At 51.8% G+C, this 17,359-nt stretch overlaps 1 protein-coding gene across 1 annotated transcript in view; it reads left to right on the top strand.

Moving 5' to 3' along the window:
• Positions 1-17,359, top strand: part of LOC121464955 (mitotic spindle assembly checkpoint protein MAD1) — a 319,326-nt gene that overhangs the window by 113,513 nt on the left and 188,454 nt on the right. Inside the window, exon 11 of the mRNA XM_041678089.1 lies at positions 13,455-13,599. Coding sequence (XP_041534023.1) covers positions 13,455-13,599 — 145 coding nt within the window. The remainder of the gene's footprint in view (positions 1-13,454; positions 13,600-17,359) is intronic.

Genomic DNA, 17,359 nt, shown 5'->3' with positions numbered 1-17,359 from the left:
TGCCTCCCGTCAGAGTTCAGGGTCAGCAACGGTGCTGGCCGAGCCTGCGGCCCCTCTCGCTTTGTGTACGTAGAGGAGTACCCTGCCAGGCCCGACAAGCTCTAACCCTGCCTTTTAAAGGTCACTTCTGTCTCAGTCAGCTCTTAAAGTTCAAGAGGAAATAAACTGCTTAGAGCTGGCATTTCTCAAGCCAAGTGTCAACTCTCCAAGCCCGAGCCTAGGGGGAGAGGAAGTGAGATTAATAAAAGAATGGTCATGTTGACATAGCCATCGGTCAGCAAGTGCCTCCTTGTTCCCAGCCCTCCACAGGGTGGTGGACAGGCAGGACACTGGGGAGTCTCAAACTCATTTTCTCCTCTTGGCTTCACTTCTCAGCCTGGGGAACACTTTAGAGATGTCTCTTTATTAATCAAGTGACAGCCTTTAAGCCTGATGTCCCATGCATGCTTAGATGGCTATGCCCCTCAGTGTGGTCCCTGCGCCAAGACAGATGATTGACAGGGGCAGATGATGCTTCTGGCCCAGGGGAGACAGCAGAGGCCCAGGGAAGTTGCCTCACCCAACCGGTTATTGACTTTGGGCTCCTGGCCGAGGACAGGGAAATCAATGGGAGAATAAACACTAGAATGGGTTTTATTAATCAGGCACCACCGAGGCAGCTGCAGGGATTATAATGGAGCCCAGGTGTTGATTGATGGCGCCTCTGGTGTGGGCGCTCAGGCCATGCTGGCCAGTGGGCCACTATCGACCGTGCTACACCAGGAACCTCAGCATCAGAACTGCTAATTGGGCTGCCCAGTGATTCCAGAGAGAGAGAGAGAGAGAGAGAGAGAGAGAGAGAGAGAGAGAGAGAGAGACGTTGCTGAGATTATTCTGTCTCATCTTCTAAATGCTTGTCCGATTTGATTCACAATCTCAATTAAGCCCACACTCAGCTCTCGCCCTTCAGGGATCTTCTCTCCTTGGCCTGGTCATGCATTGCGACCCATGCCCTTTTCCTTGTCCTTAGATGCAGGGATGGACTTGGAGGTGTAGGCTCAGATCTGTGCTTTGAGTGACCTCCAGGGTGGTAGCTAAAGTCATTGTGTGGACAAGCACTCCAGTCAAGCTCTCCTGGGCCCTCTCACTTCCTATGTCACACACACACACACACACACACACACACACACACACACACTTATGTGAACAGTAGGCACAGTCCTTCATATTTTCACATTGGCCCATGGTCCATATTCTTTACATGTCCATTTACAGTTACCGTCAGTATAGTAAAATACCCGAGGCAGGTAACTTACAAAGGAAAAGGTTATTTGGCTCAGTTTTGGAGGTTGTAGCACACAATCTGGCAGCTCCATGGCATTGTGTCTCTGGTGGTGGCATGTATCATTGGGTGAAACAGGATTATTTGTGCCAGAAGCTAGAGAGAGAGAGAGAGAGAGAGAGAGAGAGAGAGAGAGAGAGCAGCATGTTATAATCCCCTGTGAGATTGTGCTCCTTAGAGACACCTACCAGGCCACCTCTTAAAGGTCTCTCCAAACTGCCCATGTCTCCCACTGTCAGCCCTCACATCTTTGCATGAGACAGGCCATTTCTAGGTCATGGCAGGATTCCGCTTTTTACCACCTCTCCATGCTGTCCTGTGTTGTTGGACTCTGGGGATATTGTGTGTGTGATTTCCCAGGGCTCCATTGGCCCCTGGTCCTGTGCTGACTGGAGGAGTCCACCAAGGAGGCCTGAGGTGCTGTCAAGAGAGAGGGAATGGGGAGAGAGGCCTTAGTGGTGCTGGCACGTGGGCAGCCTAGCCAGCCTGGTAGGAGAGGCCACTTGCCTTATTTAGGAGTTCAGAAGTTCCCCCAGTTCCAGGCAGGCCCGTCTGTACCCGTTCCTCCTTCAGCCCATACAGGTTCTCCCTCCAGGACTCCCTCTCCACGCCTCCCCAAGACTTGTCGGCACAAATGACGGTGCAGGTAGAGTGGGCTGGTGATGGGAGATGGTGACTTTAGGCTGGTGATGGGAGACGGTGACATTGGGCTGGTGATGGGAGACGGTGACTTTGACACTTGTGGCTTGGAAGGTCTATTTAGAGCTGTGGATCTGATGAGGATGGGAAAAGGAGCCCAGTGCAAGACTTATGGTGGCCAGGGCGCTTGTCTGCTGGAGACCCTTCCCTTTCTGCTGTTGTTCTCTCCTTCATGGTGGCTCCCTCTTTCCCTCCCTCCCTCCCTCCCTCCCTCCCTCCCTCCCTCCCTTCCCCCTCCCTCCCTCCCTTCCCCCTCCCTCCTCCCTCCCAGACTGGGGTTTCTCTCACCCTCCTGCATCTAATTTCACAGAGTTTGGGTTCAGGAAAGGATATAGAATATATTTCCGAAGATTAGGATGTGGGAGAGTGTGGGGGACAGCTGAGCATTAGCCACCCCAAGGTATAGCTCACGTTCCAGTCACATCACCTGGGAGCAATATTCTTCTAGAAGCATTGTGACCAGTGAGCATCTGTGTCCACTGTGGGGCACAGGGTGAAGACACTGCCTTCCTTAGAAGGGTGCCTGGGTGCTGTTGGAAGAAGCGAGTTGCCCTGTGCCTCAGGTCTTTATGGAAGTGAGGGGTGGTCCTCAGCGTGATTCCTGCTGCTCCTGAGTGTGCTAGTGGTGGACTTGGGGCAGGGCCCAAGGCTGTTCTGAGTCCTGTTTGCATACAGAGGTGGACTTCCTGGAGAGTCATTGGGCTTCCTTCTTCCTCCTTCCTTCCTAATTCCCTTCTTCCCTTCCTGTTGCTGAGGTTTAGGCACAAAAGGAAGAGCTGGGGTTTTGGCTGAGCTCCTACCTAGCTTTGCCACAGCTTGTGCCACTCTCCTAAAATTCACCACACCTAACTCTTCTTCTTCAGTCATGTTAAGGCCAAAGTGACATGTGTGAGGGTACCCCTACTTACCTGACACACACCAGTGTCAGCATAACTGCTTCTCTGACTTTTTAAAAATATTGTGTTATTTTATATTAGTTGTTTCTGTGGGGGTATGAATGAGTGAGTGCAGACACCTGTGGAGGCCAGAGGAGGGCAGTGGAGGTCAGAAGAGGGTAGTGGAGGCCAGAGGAGTCCAGAGGAGGTCAGTGGAGGCCAGGGGAGGTCAGTGGAGGCCAGAGGGGACCAGAGGAGGCCAGTGGAGGCCAGAGGAGACCAGAGGAGGCCAGTGGAGGCCAGAGGAGACCAGAGGAGGCCAGTGGAGGCCAGAGGAGACCAGAGGAGGGCAGTGGAGGCCAGGGGAGGTCAGTGGAGGCCAGAGGAGGCCAGAGGAGACCAGAGGAGGGCAGTGGAGGCCAGAGGGGACCAGAGGAGGCCAGTGGAGGCCAGAGGAGACCAGAGGAGGCCAGAGGAGACCAGAGGAGGCCAGTGGAGGCCAGAGGAGACCAGAGGAGGGCAGTGGAGGCCAGGGGAGGTCAGTGGAGGCCAGAGGAGGCCAGTGGAGGCCAGAGGGGACCAGAGGAGGCCAGTGGAGGCCAGAGGAGTCCAGAGGAGGTCAGGGGAGGTCAGGGGAGGCCAGGGGAGACCAGAGGAGGCCAGTGGAGGCCAGAGGAGGGCAGTGGAGGCCAGAGGAGGGCAGGCGAGGCCAGAGGAGGGCAGTGGACAGGCAGTCTGTTATGGGTGCAGGGAGCAGAACTTAGGTCCTTTGCAAGAACACCACTCCCTGCTTATCCATTTCTAACCTGAGGTTTTTATAGCCCTTTTCAGTGCCACAGAGAGCACCAAGGGCCTTAAGGGTAAACAACCAAGTGCTGTGCTGTGTAGTCACATCCCCAGCCCTCTGGCTCTCTGAACTTTCTCTTCACACCCTTTATTTCAAAAGCTGAGAGTTTAGCAAGGCTCTGAGGGGTGACACTGTCAGCCCAGCTGAGACTCAGTGGCCTACAGGGGGCTCTGCCCTACCTGGGAGGTTGCAGGTTGGTAACCAATCAGTCAGATTGGATTATTCTTTCTGGTCGGGAGCAAATTGAAATTGTGAGAGGTGATTTTCCTTCTCACATTTCAAGGTCAGATGAGAGTATTTACTGGTGGCCTCTGTTTACCTGGGAATGCAGATTGAATTTGATGATTGGAATTGATGAGATGTTAGGAAGAGTGCTCGGCAGAGGCTCTGTGCCCAGTGGCCAGGGACCAGGCGGCTTCCTCCCCGGCTTCCTTCTCAGCTTCTTCACCTGGGCCTTTGGTTGGTAATTCCATAAATCTCTGCTTTCCCCATTCTCTAGTTTTCCCTACAATCTGGTAGTTTTGTGATTTTTTTTTTGGGGGGGAGGAGGGGTGAGTATTATTACTTGGAGATTTTGAAGAAATGGGATTGATGTAGAAATACAGACAGCTATGTGCTATGCTGAGCCCTGTTGTCAAGGATGTTGGGGAAACTTTGGCTCCTTTTGAGTTTGCATCAGGCTGCCCACTGCAGAAGCCAGGGCAGGGCTGCCACTTATTTCCTTTTGTATTTCTGATCCTTGCCTCTCCTACAAATTCCAGAGCCACCTCATGGCTCAGGCCAGACATGCTGACATAGCCTTCTTGAGGCTTGCTCCACATCTGACTGCCCTCAGGGTCCGTTGAAGACCTCCCAAGACTGTGTCAGGAGCATCCTTTCACCAGTAGGGTTTTGCCATTTGGTAGGGACATGGGAACAATACAGGATGTTCTAGCTCTGTTTGCAGACTTAGTAATATAGGTGTGGCCACCTCTCCCTGCTGCTGGTAGCACTTGTGAGTAGTCTGTATTCAGTGCTGGGGTCTTTGCTCTTGGTTGAAAGTCTTTTAGAAATGAAATGCCTTTCTAGGAGGTAGCCAGGAATAGACAGCAGTGGCCATCTAGGATGTGATATCCAAAGGGATGCAGGAAGCGTATGGCCTTACTCCATCCCTGGCTGCTGTGTGTGTGTGTGTGTGTGTGTGTGTGTGTGTGTGTGTGTGTGTGTGTGTGGTGGTGGTGGTGGTGGTGAGATCCGTCTAACTTGGACTTATTTCTTCCACACCTTCTGTTGAATATATAGCTCTCCATCTATTGGCTTTTTTTTCTAAGGCTACAACTACCAGAAATAAGCCTGTATCGTCAGCCACACTGTTTGGAGGGTCCTCCTGAGCCGGGACTTAGCCTGTCGTGAGATTCCTACCAAGCAGCCTTCCTACCTAGGGTGCCCTGCATCCACGGTTTCCAGTTGCTCCCCTTCTGCTTATGTCTTTTGTAGGCTCCACTTTTTTCCCCTTGGGGTCTTCTCCTCTGGCCTCTCTTCAGAGCAGCTCCCAGGACCTTCACTCTCCCTTCTGTGTCTCTAGCTCTGGTGTAGGTGTCCTTGTCACAAAGCTCTGTTGGCGGACAGGGCCCTGTGATCTCGCACACTATTAAAGAGCAGCATGATATTCTGACGTCATGATTTTACTGTCTGGTGGCTGCTTGCTGACTGCTACATCTTGACACCCTTTGGCTCTGTCAGGGCTTGACCTGTTAGCATGGGTGGCTCTTTCCCGGGCCTAGGAATGGTGCCTAGTATGGACTGTATGTAGGGCTAATTTATTGGTTAATCAACTGGCCCTCTCCTGGTCATCCATTTCTGGGACCATAACTCTAGCCCATCCTGCCTCTGGGTGGTCCCTGTTGATTCTTCATTCACTGGACAGAGATACTTCTGGAATTTTCTTTCAGCTTCTAGAGACTCCCCAAGGGACTGGGAGGAAGCAGGGGCACACTGCTCTGTGTACATGGCATGGGGACCGCAGAAGACTGCATCTCAGCAGGCCCTGATCAGAGGCCCTGGGCATGGGAACTTGCACTTTTGCACATTTCCCCTTGACATAGCGGTGGTGATTAGGAACCTATAGGCACCTGGTGACAGATTAGCTCCACCTGACCTGATGTCTTAGGTCAGTGCTGCAGGCTGTGCCAGGCATCATGCCCAGAGGCCAGGGAGGGCAAGCATCCAGTTCTCCTGGTGCAGACACAGTGGCTTTACAGAGGTGACTCAGCGGCTTTGATCTGCACTGACTCATCCCCAAAGCCCAAGGTTAGAAAGCATCTGTGTTATCAGGTTTTGATGTGTGCTCATCAGCCCTCCAAGAATAAAGGGCTGTAGGTGTTGAATAAAATTGTACTAGTGTTTTCTTAACGTCATGAAAGAGATGAATTACAAAAACTCACCATGCACAAGGAATTCCATTATCACAATCTGTAGGAAACCACTGCTATTCATGTACGTCATCAGACTGCTTTGAGCTGTCACCAGAAAGGCTCTGAATTGTTCCTCTGTGTGACACCTCTCCACAGGTTTTAAGAACAGGGGTTATCCCAGTGAGTTTGGGCTCCTCTCACAACTCTGCTGTAGCTAGGGCTCCTAAATTGCAATCCTGTCTTCCTAATGGTTCTGGAGCTAGGTGGTTGAGGTCGCAGTGCTAGAAGTGTGTGTCTACAGAGGGCCTTTGTTCTGCTTGGTGTCAACTCCTGAGGGTCTCACCCAAGGCTTCTCATCCCATCATGAGAGCTCTCCCCACACTCTCCAGGCTCCTCCCTGGGGATTAGGGCTTCACAGTGACCTTCAGTCCTCAGCAGAGATGCCACTAACCTCAGAAATGTTCTCTGTGTAAACCTGGCTGTCCTGGAACTCACTCTGTAGACTAGGCTACCCTTAAACTTGCAGAGATCCACCTGCCTCTGCCTCTGGAGGGATCAAAGGTGTGTGCCACTACTGTCCAACTTATTTTATTTTTAGATAGGACCTCAGGCAGCCCAGGCTCACCTTGAATTTACTACCTAGCCAAGGAAGATCTGGAATTCTGACCTCTGGCCTCTACCTCCTAAGTGCCAAGATTCCAGGTGTGTTGTTCCCACAGTTGTTCATGCAGTGCTGAGGAACCCTGGACTTTGAGTATGCTAGGCTAGCATTCTGCCAGCCGAGCTGGCATCACCAGCCCTCAGGTTTTTTTGTTTTTGTTTTGTTTTGTTTTACTTAGAACTTGGGTTTATCCATGGCTGTGGAGACACGTGAACACACTCTGTGTTTCTGCACCAGGCGGCGCTCCAGTACTGCATTCTATGCAGTGTGGTTTTTGAATGAGTGATTTTAAGTATATAGCAAGCCAATGTTTAAAAAAGCAAGTAGCAGGTGATATGTAGCTAGATAACAAACATTATTCAATTGGGTATGCATAACATCCAGCAGGCACCAATTAGGGAAGTTGAGGCAGCTGGAGTTCCCCATTGAGCTTTTTCCCCACAGCCAAGCTCCCCGTGGCTGAACTTCTGGCTTCTCTTTCCCACGGCAGACGCTTTTATATCGTGCGATAAACACCAGTGACTTCTGTTGGAAATGGTTCCAGCTGTTTTCAAGGTTGTGACAACTTTTTCTATTGAACTGTTCTGCTCTCACAGGGTTAGATGGGCCAGCTCAGACAGGAGACCTCAAAGAAATAGCCATGCTTGGGTCTGAGATGGGGGAAGGAGGACCCAGCCCAGCTGCCAGAATCAGCTTCTTCGTGAGCTAAATGTGTCGTATGATATGTATGACATGCCATGACTTGGTACATGGCTCTTCTCAGAACTGCCACAGTGTCTGGGCCCACAAGGTCTGGTGACACAGGTGTGCTTTCCCTGCTGCATGGGTGTGGTGCTGGGTTCGAGCTGAGGAAGGCAGGCCTCAGGGCTTTGAAACGCCAGGTCAGGCCAGGAAGAGCTGGAAGTATCATTGTCTTGGTGTCTTGGAGAAGGTTGTTAAAATGTCTCCTGCCGCTCTGCAGTGTCTCCTGGCCTTGCCTGGTTCCTTGAAAGGAGATATTCTTAGGCTTGGGTTTCTGATGAAGTTCACATGAAAGTGAGCGCCAGTGGCCCGCCACATCCAAAGATGGCTCTCAAAGGCTTGGGCTCGTTCTCTCAGCAGATGTGCCTCAGAAAGGCAGCGATCGATAAACACGCTCAGCTTCTCCTTGAAGCACCAAGAGCTTCGCTCTGAAGTCCCAGAGGTTCGTGGAAATGCCTCTGCCCTCAGAGTTCAGCGCGCCGTGGAGCGAGAGCTTTAATTTTTTATGAGCTTTCTCTTCTCTTCCTTGGAAGAAAGGCTTGAGTTGAATGGAGAGAATCTCCCTGGGGGATAAAGGGAGGGCGAGGGAGAACCAGCAATCCCAGGAACTGTTGGGGATCTGTGCTGGGATGAGGTTGCTCAAGTTCTTCCAGCTGTTGGGGCTCTCATAGAACCCATGGGCACAGTGGCAGAGGTCCCCTTCCAGCTTGAGGTCCATGCCAACTTGAGGAGCCTTGCGTCTTTGTATTCTGGCATGCCTGGGTGTCTAGAGCCATCTGGTAGGCATGGCTTGAGAAGCCTGGCTATGAGTGTCCAGAGCCTGTTTGGACATTGTATTGCAGCCCTGTCCTGTTGGGCTTTGTCTGTCTGCTGGTCCGTGTCCTCTCCATTGGGCCTGCCCAAGAGCTTGCCAATGTGTCGCCTCCATAAACCCAACTCCTGGAAGAACATCTTTCTGCTTCCACACTGCTCTTCACTTCTAAACTGAACCCAGCATTTCTAGTCCCTTGCCCATCAGAGATCATCCTGCCTTCCGCTCACCCCTGTAGCCCAAGGAGCATGTGGAAGGGCTTCTATGTCCCTCCCTCCCTTCCCCTTGTTCCTGTTCTTCAGTTCCTCACTGTCTCCTGGTCAAGAGCCCCATAGTCCTCTCCCATTTCCACACAGTGTGAGTGTGCCCTGGATATATGAGCTGTTTGCCCTCTGCCCCAGGTGCCCCCCACATTTGCCCTTCCCTGTGCCCGCAGGCATTTAGTTCATTTCATCCTCCTCACCATGGACCAAAGTACTCCTTTCCTCACTGGTTTTGTCCTCTGCCATTGCTAGTTAGGCTTCAGTGGCTCAGCCCTGTGGTGGTATGTGGACCTGCACCCCGTGTTTGCCATGCCAGCTGACACCTAGTTATGCAGCGGCAGGTGCCAGAGGAGCATGCAGGGCCCTGTGCCTGCCCGACTCACCCGAGGGCTCCCCATCTGCTCCCTTCCACACATGCTTCCTGCTGCATACCATCTGATTCAGGTCTATGATGTCTGCTGCACTCAAGCACCAGCCCCTGCCAGTGCTCTCGCCCCACTCAGGCACCCGTGTCCTGCAGTCTCAGAAGTCCTTGCTGCTGCCTGTTTGGTTTGTGTGAGCACTTCCTTCCCCTGCAGTCACCTGTTCGGTGATTTATGCCTGTTTAGCAGCACCTTATGTTAGTGAACCCTGCACCAGGTGCGTGTGGGTGGATCTAAGAGGATCCCAGCCTGTTGATCTTTGTGCTCAGGGCACAAATGGTGCTGTAGAGCGCCCTCTATCTGCCACTCTCTGAACTGCAATTTACAGTGTAGCCCTGTCCTGTAGGAGACCTGGGAATCTATCTGTTCTGCCTTGGGAACTGACCTTAGGGCCTGCTGCGATCTGTAGTCCTGCCTGTTGTCCGAGCATCATCTGTAGGACCATGCATTCCTCTGACATCCCCACAGAAGATGTAATGTGTTTTGCTATTAAGGGAGAGTACGGGGATTGAGGGGATGGCTCACTGAGTAAAGCATCTATTATACAAGCACGAGGACCTGAATTCAGGTCCCCAGAGCTCATATAGAGCTGCTGGGCATGTGGTGTACCCGTGTTAGGCAGAGACAAACAGATTCTAACCCATTAGTTAGCTAGCCTGATCAAAATGGTGAGCCATAGGTTCAGCGAGAGACCCCGTCTCCAAAACTAAAGTGAATGAAGTAGAGAATCATTGAGAAAGACATCCTGACATGGACCTCTGTGGTCTACGCAGGTGAGCATAGAGGCTCCTTGTGCAGGGCATGCGGAGCGAGGGTTGTGGATTGGGGCTATAAATCAGTGGCAGACCTGATATAGATACCTAATATTCCTGGGAGGGAATCTTTTCTTCTTGGGAAGGAGTGTTGTAGGGAGGGAGAGACAAGAGTTTTCTTTATAATCTGGAATTTTGCAACGGGTCTCTCTACATCCTTAAGACCTCTCTCTCTCTCCTGTGGTGCCATGGTGCACACATCTCTGTCCATGGCCTCCAGTTGGCAGTGGGTGTGGTGTGACCTAGGTATAGGGCTGCGATTGTGTAACTGTGTCTCTCCCTTCTTAGGTAGCAGAACCTCGCTGCAGAGTGGGGGTTGGCAGCAGCTCAGACTTGAGACAGATTTTCTGGTGTTCAATCCTGCTGTCTGGTTCCGTTATACCTGAGCCTTGGTCCTCGAAGTCCCAGCAAAGTCCCATGGCCTTGGGGTTGTTTGCGTCTGTTCTGTGTAGGCAAGACCCTGGGTCACTATGAGGGGAATGTTGTTCCCAGATTTTAACCTTGGATTTGGAAGTCTTCCTGCAAGACTCCCCTGAACCACATGCTGAGGACAGCTTATCCGAGTGTCACAAGCCCCCAGTCCCACCCTGCCTGTGTGTGCCCTGTCTCCTGAAAAGTTGCATTGCCATGTGTCTGTCTTTGTGTGCTTGGCTCTTAAGTAGCAGAGTGAATGCTGCCGTTCTAATTAAATTACCCACTTTGGAGCAGTGATTTAAGGCGCTTGTGAACCTCCCCACCTGAATTCAACGATTCAAGAGTCGATTTCACAGTCCTTGATTATTAAATTGGTCTATGAATAGTTTTCAATTGAACTGGAACTCAAAATAGCCTCTTTATACGTCTGTTTCCCATGAATATGAGCTCTTGCTTTACATTTGGGGTTGTGACGCACCTAGGGTGCAGGTGGCAGCCGGCTGCTTCTCTGTGGGGCTAGGGGACAGACAGTACAAGGCTTCCTGAGATTGCACGATCGAAGCCAAGCCAATGCCCTTGGTGCCACATGGTTGGTCCTGTTTTCTGCGGTTGTGTTGGTGGCCCAGAGCAGGGCTCCCTTTGACACTTTGCAGGACCAGCAGTGTCACAGGTCCCTGCTGAAGTTTCATAAATGTTTGACTTTCATTCACTTTCAAATTACACTTCAGCTTGTTTAAATGATTTTACTAAGTTATAATTTACAAAATCCTATACTCACTCAGATGTGAAATACATATTTGCGGGTGCCCACCTGACAGAAGCGCTATCTGCCGCCCTCAGGAGCTCAGGTTTTCTTGAAACAGCATAATCAAAGTGAGCCAAAGTTGTTGGAGGCAGGAGTGATCTGAGTGGCAGGTGTCTCTTGCAGGCCCCACCCCCCAGTTTGTACATTTTCAGAGTAGCTGCAGTGTTCTGTTCATGGACACTTTGCACGAGTGTTACAGATGTTACATGATAACAGAATCCTGTTGCCCTGCTTATGTATGAGGGAGGGAGGGAGGGAGGGAGGGAGGGAGGGAGAGAGAGAGAGAGAGAGAGAGAGAGAGTGTTTGCCCGCCTGCCTGGCTGTCTTTGCGTGAGTCCACATATGCATGGCATATATGTGGAGGTCGGATGATAACCTCCAGTATCAGTCCCCAGGCACCACCACCTTTGGCTTGAGACAGGGTCCTTTGGTGGCCTGGGACATAATCAAGTACTTTAGAGGGCTGGCCAGCAGACTTGCAGTATCTATCTGCCCGACTCCACGTCACATGTTTCCTAACACCGCTGGACTTACAGGTGTGTACCGCCATGCCCAGCTCATTGTGTGGATGCTGGCGATCTAAACTCAGGTGCTCATGTTTGCAAAGCAAATGTCTGTCAGCTGATGTACCTCCCCAGTTCCCAGATTCCAATCTTTGCGAGTTTTTAGAATTCCATTTGGGAAGAGGTCTCTGCTGTTGATGGGACACACACACTGCCGTTGTTGCATACAGCCTGCAGAGTGCCGTCTTGGATGGTGAGGTTGTTTGGTCCTCCCCCAACTACTCCTATCATCTGATCTGGATCTTTCTGTTGTGGCCTTGTCCTTCTCTGGGTATAGTCATAAGGATGGGGTGGAGCCCAGGGCATATGTGAGGGGCACCATTTGGGTACTTAATGATCCTTGCCCTTGCTGTTCTGGGGCTTTCTGTGCCCTCCAAAGGACCAGCGACAACAGGGGCTGCACTGAGTGGCTGTGGGACTGGTGGGGTGGAAAGTAGCAAGGGAACTTTCTGAGAGTCTTTGCCAAGATGCTTGAGGTCATTCTGGGAGGGGCCACAGCCCTTAGAGGCCTCAATCTAGAGACCTGGGCCTATGAAGTTTGCAGAGACAGCTGACTAAAGAGGGCTGTTGTGGGGCTGTGATGATGTAGGGGAGGCAGTGACCAGGCCAGGGCAGCCATAGGGATACAATAGGAAAGCATATATTGTAAGGGAAGCCAGGCTTGGTGGCACTATCTGTAAACTGAAATAGGAGATTACAAACTCAAGATCAGTCTTGGAAACTTAGATACTGTCTTAGAGTAGAAAATACAGAGGGCTGAGGATGGAGCTCAATGGTAGACCATCTGCCTAGGATCCCCCAGTGAGGGGCTGGGGTGTGGCTCAGTGGTAGAGCACCTGCCTAGAATCCCCCAGTGAGGGGCTGGGGTGTGACTCAGTGGTAGAGCACCTGCCTAGAATCCCCCAGTGAGGGGCTGGGGTGTGGCTCAGTGGTAGAGCACCTGCCTAGAATCCCCCAGTGAGGGGCTGGGGTGTGGCTCAGTGGTAGAGCATCTGCCTAGAATCCCCCAGTGAGGGGCTGGGGTGTGGCTCAGTGGTAGAGCCCCTGCCTAGGATCCCCCAGTGAGGGGCTGGGGTGTGGCTCAGTGGTAGAGCCCCTGCCTAGGATCCCCCAGTGTGGGGCTGGGGTGTGGTTCAGTGGTAGAGCACCTGCCTAGGATCCCCCAGTGAGGGGCTGGGGTGTGGCTGATTGGTAGAGCACCTGCCTACAACTCTTCATTGTGGACTGAGAGCATGGCTCAGTGACAAGTCTTGTTTAGTATGCTTGAGGCTCCTACTTCAATCCTCTATACTGCAAAAATACATGTATAGAGAAAGGAAAAGTAGAGGAAGTCAGATACCATTGCCCGAGTGTGTCCTGTCATCTGTCTTCACAAGGCATGCCTAGCACCCAGTGTGAGGCAGTACTTTCTCCTTCAGAAAGTCTTCAGGCCCAGTGCCTGCTGTGGGGGCTGTGCTCCGCACCCTCCCTGTGCTGCACATCTGTGCCGACTGTGACTCACATGGGAAGTGCTTGCGCTGGCAATTTAGCTCATTCAGAAGTGCCGTCCTGAAGCGCCTGTGGCTGACAATCTTTCCCATTGTGTGTGGAGTTGCACTTCCCTCTCCTCGCACCGTGTTCTGGGATCACCCTGGGTGTCTTTGAAATCCAGAACCTCCTGAAAGGCACTAAGTAGCTATTCAGGAGCGAGGAAACGACAACGAGGTGTTTGCACGTGCAGCTCTATTTTAGGACACCCCTGTGGGGTACACAGTGGGGGATGTGCCCCCAGTTCTGGGGGATGGTCACATGAGGCCTCATGGCTATACCTTCTTGTCTTCTGTGTAGTGCCCGGAGTCTGGAGAAGGCCCAGCAGCAGCTCCAGGATGAGGTCCGGCAGGTCAATGCGCAGCTGCTAGAGGAGAGGAAGAAGAGGGAGTCACATGAGGCACTGGCCCGAAGGCTTCAGAAGCGCAATGTGCTGCTGACCAAGGTACAGTTCACCCAGCGTGGCCAGGTTCCACCACGCCTCCGCCTGACCTTTTAGCTCTGGTGGTCCGTCCTCATCCAGCCCTCTGTGAGGCTGCACGTTCTTGCCTGTGCTCCATTTCTCACACCTCCAACAGCTGTTCCACATCTGCTGGACCACAGTCCATGCACAGTGCTGGCCTTCCCCAGTGGCAGGCTGGAGCGGAACAGGTCAGTTAGGATGCGTGCTCTTAGTCCAAATTTAAGGACAGTTTTTGAATGGTACAAGGAGTAGTTCAGAGCCCAGAGTGGCAGCATATAATTGTAATTCTAGAATTTTGGAGACTGAGGCAGGAAGGGAGTTGGTGAACGAAGGCCAGCTTGGCCTCTGTGGCTTGGCCCTCTCAAAACAGCAAGATCAAAACCAGTCTCCTGGACTCACTTTCCTTGTGTATCCTGACCTGGGCTGCAGCCCCCCAGGGGAGTGTTTCCACTGTCTTCCTCAGTGGTCGCCAGCCTGCCTTCCTGTCCTTTGCTGCCTGCACAAATAGGGGAAGCTCGAGTAAGCTTCATCCTGAAATGGCATGAGGATGGTCTCTTGTCTCCAGGTGACAAGGCAAATGCTGCGACACGCTCTCCCTAGTCCCCAGCCTCTCTCAGACTTCTGGCTCAAAGGCAGTCTGACTTGTTTGCGCGGTCTCTCTCTCTCTCTCTCTCTCTCTCTCTCTCTCTCTCTCTCTGATTTAAAGATTTATTTATGCCTGCACACCAGAAGAGGGCACCAGATCTCATTCTAGATGGCTGTGAGCCACCATGTGGTTGCAGGGAACTGTACTCAGGACCTCTGGAAGAGGAGCCAGTGCTTTTAACCTCTGAGCCATCTCTCCAGCCCCCACCCAAAGCCTTTCTGATGCTTGCATGGTACACTGAGGTCTTCGAGTGTGAATGGAAATTCCTAATGAGTGTTATTTAGAGTGAGCATCTAATGGACTCTGGGCGTTCAGAGCACAAGGAAGCACAAGGAAGAATCTGTCCCTGGGTATATGAGAATAGGGAGTCCAGCTTGCTGGGTGGAGGTCCACCCTCACCCTGATGGGATGTGGGCATGAGGCCTAAGAAGTTGGTACACCCAGAAAATCTGGGTGTGTGTGACCAGGTCTGTGCTTGGTGGTGTCATTTGGAAACCTGACTCTTTGCTAGTGGTATCTCTAGGTGAGGATGTTGCTACAAAGCAAGCCATTCTGCTTCCCACTGCAGTTTCACAGCTACCTCTGACAGCCCTGTGCCAATCCCCCAGTGTCTGGGAAAGGGAGACCTGTCATTTGTGTTGGCCTCAAACATTTCTTCCCAGGGTTGGGTAAAGGCTGAGCTCTCCTTTTAGACCCCAGGGTCCCTGCAGGTGGCCCAGGAAGAGAGGTAGCTAGAGTATCCCGGCATTGCCTCTTGGCCGAGAAGATGCTCAGTGTGTTGGCATGGCTCCTCTTCTGGGCCTTAACATCATCCTTTCCTGCCCAGTGCCTGTCAGAGTGAAGCCCTGTGATGGGAATATGTGGTCACGGCCCTCAGGCTTGACAGTGCAGTGGGAAAGAGGCCGAGCACTCAGCCACATGCTTACCAGCCGTGACAAAGACAAACACTGCTGTGCCCACTGACATGCGAGGAGCTGTCGGAGGTGAGGCTTAAGCAAAGACCCAGAGGATTTACTGTTTACCAGAGCATGTGAGGAGAGCTGGCCCCATCTCCACAGAGCCATGGTTCAGGGAAGAAGGCTGTCACAGAGCCACTGTTGATGCCAACATGCAGACACACGCAGACAGAAGGTGGCGCATGCCCTGGTCTGCTGGCTGTGGGCAGCTCATCACAGGGCTGTGCCTGTGCTGGCAGCATGAGAAGACAGAGCTGGCTATGGGAAATCTCAGAGTTGGGTAGGGAGGGATCAGCTTGATAGACTTTCTTAGTGGAAGACAGGCTTGTGTCCTATGACCCAGAACTTCCAGACTGTGTGATGAAGAGAGAGAGGTAGTCTGAGAACCTAACTGTTCCCTGTGATCTGAGAATCATTGCCCAGACTCTGCAAGAGTCAGCTCAGTGGGATGGCCCTGAGCTCCTTCTAGTGCACTGTGGAGTTCCACACAGGCACTAGTACAACAGCCCTCTAAGCATCCTGCAAACTCAGCAGTGAGGTCCCTGCACAGGGAAGCTCTGCAGTGCCAGCCCAGGAGATGAAGTTGCCTCTGAATTGTCTAGGGGGGAGAGACAGCACATACCCGTTCCATGCTTCCAGCCTGCCTTGCCCATCCCAGCCAGCCTGGTAGAAAAGCTCCCAGTGTCTGGATTTCCCAAGTTTGTTCATCTGTCACAGTCTTCTGGCTCCTTGGAGAAATCACTCTGGGGAGGACACAATGGTTTTGTCTGCTTTCTGGAGAAGTCAGTGGTCTGAACTGGGTGTGTGTCCATAGTATTAAAATGTGCACACCCACGTCGTCCAGCTTCTGTAGCATTCCCACATGTATATGCCCACATGGTCCGGGATGTACCATGTGTACATCCACGTGGTTGGGATATTTTTTTGTCGGTTGCGTTTATCCCATGGCTGTTGTGGCCCGTGCTGTACACCAGAACTGCTGTGAACTTGGTGGCTATTTGAGCTTCATTTCAGGCTTAGGACTTGGGCAACAGTGAGGATTGTTGGCAATGGTGCTGATGCAGTGTGGCCTCTGTTGAGCTCCCGTGGTTTCCTGAATAGATCCTGTGAGGCTTGTGCTGGTGTCCCGTGTGGATGCCTCTGTCCTTGACGTTCCCATGTCAGAGCTGATGGCTCTCCGGTTCAAACTGGCCCCTCTCTGACCCGTGCTGCACTGCTGGCCTCACTCTGAGTGAGTGGAAAGGTAGCTATTGATTACCCAACACTGACTGATTATCTATAGCAGCTGTCCCTCTGAGATAGATTCAATGGATTGATACCCATTGCCTTCCTAGCCCTGGGGTACAGGAGTTTGACTTGCTAGCTATCTTACAAGATGAAGCTATTCATTAGGCTGGTCTGGTGAGGCACCAAGGGTATTGTCACGTGATTTCACAGGCGTAGTATAATGTCTCCTGCTGGTATCTGCCTGGCTATGTTGGACTCCAGCCTGACTGACCTGTGGTGAGGGAGTGTCTACTCCTTACTGTTCCTGTGAAAGCTACTGTCCGGCCTCAGTCTCTAGGACTGCTCACCTCTGCCTGACTGTCCTCTGTGTCCCTCCAGCCCATCCATCTACAGGGCCCTGGAACCAGCTATGGCACTCTGCCTTGGCATCCCCTCCAAGGGGCCTCTTTGCCTGCTTCACATTTCGGTTTATAGTGGTTGGCATGCGCAATTTTGTCTCGAGACCTTTATTAAGCGGCTCCAGTCTAAGGAGTTAATTGTTACTGATAGCTAAGAGTATAATTACCTTGGTAAAATATCATGACTATTTTAAGCAATTGAAAATTGGCTCCTGGCACTTGGTGAACACAAACCATTTTCCTATTTGAGGCACGCTATTTCCAGTGTGCACTAATATTCTACACCATAGTTGCAAAGTCATATTTATAGAATGTAAGCAAGATTTTAATTTTTTAAATGAAAGAAAACCTTCTGTTTTTCCTGTTTGATCCCCAATGTCCCCAGGGGAGCAGTCACTAGAAAAAGGTGACCTCCTGGGCCTTTGGTGACTAGTCCCTTCTTTGTTATATGATAGCTGCAGAGGACATGTAGTTGTCATGGTGGTATCCTGTTTTAGGACCCTTCAAATTGTTTT

This window comes from Microtus oregoni, unplaced genomic scaffold (genome assembly GCF_018167655.1).
Source record: "Microtus oregoni isolate MIOR12 unplaced genomic scaffold, Mior012 000029F_ref0000214, whole genome shotgun sequence".
Classification (NCBI taxonomy): domain Eukaryota; kingdom Metazoa; phylum Chordata; class Mammalia; order Rodentia; family Cricetidae; genus Microtus; species Microtus oregoni.
The sequence above is the reverse complement of the archived record's forward strand: the minus strand, read 5'-3'. Positions and strand labels throughout refer to the sequence as shown.